Source organism: Apium graveolens, chromosome 11, assembly GCF_009905375.1.
Source record: "Apium graveolens cultivar Ventura chromosome 11, ASM990537v1, whole genome shotgun sequence".
In the NCBI taxonomy this organism is placed as follows: domain Eukaryota; kingdom Viridiplantae; phylum Streptophyta; class Magnoliopsida; order Apiales; family Apiaceae; genus Apium; species Apium graveolens.
The window spans coordinates 2,905,527-2,911,140 of record NC_133657.1 but is presented as its reverse complement, the minus strand read 5'-3'; the positions used below and the strand labels follow the sequence as shown (position 1 = coordinate 2,911,140).

General features: G+C 38.0%; 1 protein-coding gene across 1 annotated transcript; it reads right to left on the bottom strand.

Moving 5' to 3' along the window:
• Window positions 1-544: 544 nt before the first annotated feature.
• LOC141698364 (uncharacterized) lies at window positions 545-2,205 on the bottom strand. The gene is made up of 2 exons (XM_074503052.1): window positions 1,421-2,205; window positions 545-1,284 (listed from the first exon to the last, which is right to left on the bottom strand). Exons 1-2 carry the CDS (start codon window positions 1,871-1,873, stop codon window positions 1,195-1,197), a joined length of 543 nt encoding a protein of 180 aa, XP_074359153.1. The 5' UTR covers window positions 1,874-2,205; the 3' UTR covers window positions 545-1,194.
• Window positions 2,206-5,614: the final 3,409 nt, after the last annotated feature.

Here is a 5,614-nt window from a genome sequence, read left to right as displayed (position 1 = left end):
AAACACCCAAAAGGAAGGATTGTAATCAGCAGCCACGACAACTTAAGTTATGATTAATTTATGAAATTGCTACCATCAAAGTCCACGAGAACTCGACCCAGTGTGAGTCTCCGAGGATCTTATGTCTAGAAATTTGGCTTTCACGCCCTCAATCAATCGAAATTACGCCTTATGATTTAGTCCATTACATAACCGACAGTAAAATGCCGAAACACGACGACAAGTGGAAAAAATCCAACACAATTTCAAACAAAAAACTAAAAAGCAGAATAAAAGCAGACCAAATAATGAGGGACTCTACTTGCTACTGTCGACTAACTTCAAAGCACCAAGATATGACTAAAAATCAAGCACTAATTAAGATGAAAATCCATAAACGCCCGAAACTCAACTCAAAATTGAGTCTACAAGATGCACGAAAACAATAAAAGTTCTACTATTGCGATCGAAAGGTACAAAAATATGACAATAAATCTCCATCAAATGAGAATAAAAAAAGAGTCAGTATTAAACAAAGGGAAATAAGATAACAGATAGGCAAAAAATGTTCAACAAACTACATGATTTGTGACAAATACTTAAAGCTTTACCAAAGCCCAACATAGTCTCCAAGCAAAGCGAATAAAAATCCAAACTTAAAGTACCAAAGGTAAAACCAACGTTACAACATATTTGAAACCCGGACATATCCAGGGTAAACTTAAATATCAGCTACAACATTCGTCTCTTCAACTGCTGGAGTAACAGGCGTAGTCCCAACCGGCATCGCCTTAAAAGCCCCTTGAATTCTTCCTTGCTCCTCCTTGAGATAATCCTCCTAACGATCATCGCTTACTTCGAAACCTCATGACTCCATGCTCTTCCAGCACTCACGATAACCCTCTTCGAAGAGTTGGAGAGACTCCTCTTCTAGCGAAGCCAAAGCGTCCTTAGCATCTGTAAGATCCTTCTTCGCAACAACCCTCGCCTTCACAACGGACCGCAACGCCTCTCCGTATTCAACCTTCAACGTAACGATCTTTGAATTTGCCTTAGCCAAATCAATCACTTGCTTCTTTACTGTAAGAGACAACGAGCTACACTCATTGGAAAGGTTCGTATTCTCGTTCATTAAAATTGACATCTTGGCAAAATTAGTCTCCCGATCATGAGTAAAATCAGATAACTGAGCTCGGAGTGACGAATTTAATTTCTTCAAGTCAAGGACCTCGCTACGAAGCTTTGGACTTCTCCAACATCAGCAAAAACATTACCAACATTAGCAGCCTCGACCTTGGCCACAAACTACAATAAGACCAAGGAAATTTGCTAATTTTCTACAAAGCAAATCTATAAAATAGATCAAAAAACACAAACCACAAATGGAGACGAATGAAATAAAAAAATAAATAAACAACAAAAGAAGGAAAGGGAAATGCACCTTCAAAGCATAATCGCGGCAAGCCACGAGGAAGTGAAGCTTTGGGGGCTCTAAGACCTCAACGCCCAGTGGATACTCCGCAATAACAATCTCTTTTTCTTTATCAAGAACCAAATCTCCAGAACCAACCTTTGTGTCCAGTCCATCCTTCTTCGACACAGCCAAACCAATCGAAGCAGGGTTGCTGTCCTCAAGAATAACTACTTTCGAAGCGTCCTTCTGTTTCTTGTGGTGATGAGAACGAGAAGATCCATGTTCACGGTGCCTCTTCTTATCCTTCGCAGCTACATCTGCCTTCGAGTCTTTCGCCATGCCTCCTACTACAGAAAGCAAGTCGCGACCCGCAGATCCAGCAGAAAGCTTCCCAGGATCACCACTTCCCTCAGATGCTCCACCAGTTTCAGCTCCAACCTTCTTCTTGGCCAACAACTTCAAGAAACACTCCAAAGGCATCCTCAATCGAGAATTCACCAATAAACGAAGCTTCGGGCCAGCAACTGAAAAAGAAAAACAAAATCCTCAAATCAAAAATTACAAGAGGTAAAACAAATATGAAAGTACAAGATATTAAAGTTAGTCCTAAATACAAAAACATCGTATCTTACGACAATGGTTACACAAAAACCGTATATCAGAAAAGGACGAAGCTTTGAAATGTGAAACATGACCACAAAACTCATCCAGATCTATGGCTGTCATCGACCCTGCATCACTAAGAACCTTCAAAGTTTCAGAAGACAAACGACACCACAGGGCCACTTCAGCAATCTCGCAACCCCCATACCATGCCCACCTCGAGTGCCAACCAGAGTTTGAAGATGGCGTACTTACGAGCTTTGGGAAGCCTGGCTTAACATCAAAATAGACTTGAGCTCCCGTGGACTTCAATTGGTACAAGGAAAAGAAGAGATCAAGAGTGGGCTCCATGTCCAGCTCGCTACAACGGGCAATAACCCCATTCAATTGAAGCACCAAGTTAGGTGATATTTGTCATATTCCGCAATTCAAAGCTTTCAAAACTTGGAGGAAAAAGGGGTGCATTGGAAGCCTAAATCCGTACGCAAACCATAAATCAGGAACAACTTGCAACCCTGGATGAGGTGAATCCCACATCCGATCTCCAACACTTGGGGCAATCACCGCGTACCCATCAGAAAAAGAACAGAATCCAGACAAAAAATTCATGTCCAAAGGCACCTTGTGATATATACTCGCAGCTTTATAAGGTCGTTGGGACCTAAAAAACCTAACTTTGCTATCCAAAATCATAGCCCCCACATCGGTGTTGAAATCCATAGCAGCATCACTAATTCCCTCAATCCTCGAACCATCTCCTACATCATCCCTCTTCATATCTCCACCCATCTCCAAGCCATCTCCAAAAGAAGAAAAACCAACAGAATCCCTTAAAGGAACACGGGTAGAATCCAATGTCCCCAACCCATTGAAAGTATTCTCTGATCCAGAAGAACGACTACCTCCCTTGCTTTCCACCGACCGACTCATTACGACTAAGACAATGAACAATATGACCCACAATAACTAGAGAAGAAGAAGAGAAAAGTACCTACAACGGAAGCAAATCCTCCAAACTCCCGTTCGGTTAACCAACTTTCTGCAAAAAAGAGAGTTTCTGCAAAAAAGAGAAAGAACCAAGAAACTTAAACGAGTTAAAATGAAATACGATTAAAGATTAAGAAGCAAAATAAAAAGAGGAGGAGACCTTTGCGTTTCCAAGAAAGCTGTAATCAATTACTGGAAGATGAAGAGATGGAGATAAAAAGAGAGATTTTGAAAAAAACTACTTTGAGCGGCAAATTTTCTCCTCCCAGAGTTAAAAGCCCAAATCTAAAAGATTTAGGACATTGGGGGGGACTATTGTTAAGGCCCAAGACCAATAAGGGAACCAGGCCCAACAAGAGAATAGGCCCATGAATAGGTATTATAAATTGGAAGCTACCTCCCACTTAGAGAGGGGTTGGATATTGAGAATAGGGACTAAAAGTGTGTCTCAACACTTTCCGACCCAAAAGAAGCAAGTTCTCTTAAACTATTCTGATGATCAACTCAATGATGGTGTCTGTTTCTAATTGTGAAATAACAAGAACCGAATGTCACAATTTGCTAGGCTTGTTTGAACTCTATGGAAGTCCATTTGTTGCTAAGAGAATAGCTCCTTCATGGCATTTGTGCGTCACAATACTAGTTTTTGATCCAGAAATTTTGATTGACAGAAATTGTTTGCAGATTGAATTCATCCTTGAGGACAAGGATAATTTTAAGAGGGGGTATTTGTCACAATCCAGTGATGTAATGGTACTATCAATGTTGGGCCTGTATGATCATGACCCAGAAACAAAGCCTAACTAATTACAAACCCAACAGCTAGAGCCCAAATGCTCAGCGTTCACACTCCGCGTTAGCCATAGTATATATAACTGATGTCTGTATATTTCTTCGATATGAAATGAAATAAATTATCTGTTTACTTTTATCTTTTATTTTCAGTAATTTCCTTCATGTTCTTGTTTCTTTTTCTTTGCTTAATTTCAACAAAAAATCCCAAAAAATAGACAAGATCATGACATTACGCAATTAATCAAGAACAAACATTCAAAAAATATTGAAAAATGTTACCTTTATAGGAGGTGTCTTCTTCAGAAACTCATCAACTGTCTTAGGATGATTACAATTTGCAACATTTTAAAAAAACCCACAAATTAGAAAAAACAATTATCTTTAAACACATTATAAAAATCGAAAATCTTTAAATTCCGAGTACTCGTTTTCAGCGTCCGCAATACCTGGTTTGCAGAACCAAGAATCATCATCAACAGGCTGAAAAGGGGCAGTAAAATCAACCCATTGGGGTGCGTTAATATTCTCCAAAGCCTCATCTTTTACAAAATTTGAGTCTTTCCAATCAATCACAGCTACATCCATGTTGTTTTCTTTAGAGAGAGAAACAGATGGGTTTAGAGAGAGAAAGCTAAAAAGGGTGATGATTACTATGTGTGTATATATATATAATTTGTGTGTATGTATGTATGTGTTATGAGTGAGATTAATGAAATGCAGCTAAGAAAAAAAATATAATTAATAATTGTTTATTTATTTTTCGACCGTTAGAGGGACACGTGGCATTGATATGTGTTTGTTTATTTAATGTTTTGTGGGGTCAAGTGAGAGTTAGGGAGTGATTTTGTGAGGGTTGGAGCAGGTTTGTTTAGTGTACTTAGTGTACTTTCATGTTATTGTTGTTGAGTAATTATTTTGTTTTTTCTACTAATTTTCTACAATTTTTGATTGGGATGTGTTCTGGTTTACAAGTTCGGTTTTGGTTGGTTATTTTTTAAGAACCAAAATCTAAGAACCAAAACCAAACCCCCACCCCCCCAATCGGCATAAGTGATAAATTTTAGTCTTTATTTCTCCGTATTTTAACTTTAGTTCTTGTCATTGTTGGTCATGTTGTATTGTGTTACATTCATGAATTATCTTCTATTATTTAATTTTTCTTCTCATGAAAAAGAATCAAAGAGTTGTTATTCCCTAACAATACAACAAGAATTACAGAAGGGGGGTTGAATGTAATTCTGGCTTCTTTTTCAAGATTTTAAAACAGTTCTTAACTCGACATATATATATATATATGTTTGATTTGCAAAGTACGGAATGGAAGGATTAAATAAATCAAACACAAAGTAATAAAAATACAAGTCTTTAAAACTTTCTGGTGGATTTGAATGTATCCACCAAAGATATATAAATATCGATTTGAGAACTCTGTGAAGCTCAAATTAGCTCACAGCTGCTTTACAAGTTGAACAAACAAACTATGGAGAAATTCTTGACAAGTACAACTTTTTCTATTTCTCCCCTAAAAATATGTTTGCTTAGTTGTTTGTTTGTACTAGCTACACTTGGTTTATATATCACCAAGTTTACATGCTAATAAGATGGGATAATTAAACAAAACCAATCAAGTCTAACTCCATACTGCTTCATTACTCTAATCCAGCATCTTTGAATATCTTCATAATAGCATGGAAATGGTAATGCTTCTCTGTTCTGAATTTCTTGCTAAACAGGCTGCCACATTCCTTTTGCAAACACCCAACGCATGTGACTGTGTTGTCACTGTCAACAGATATTTGAATTTGATCATCCGTCAGGTACATGCTTGTTATCCAT

What these genes read in the sequence shown, in the direction of transcription:
- LOC141698364 (XM_074503052.1), bottom strand. Translation starts at nt 1,873, where the DNA reads ATGCCTTTGGAGTGTTTCTTGAAGTTGTTGGCCAAGAAGAAGGTTGGA. An exon ending in GCCGCGATTATGCTTTGAAG is followed by an intron (nt 1,285 to 1,420) that starts GTGCATTTCCCT and finishes GTCTTATTGTAG; the next exon opens with TTTGTGGCCAAGGTCGAGGC.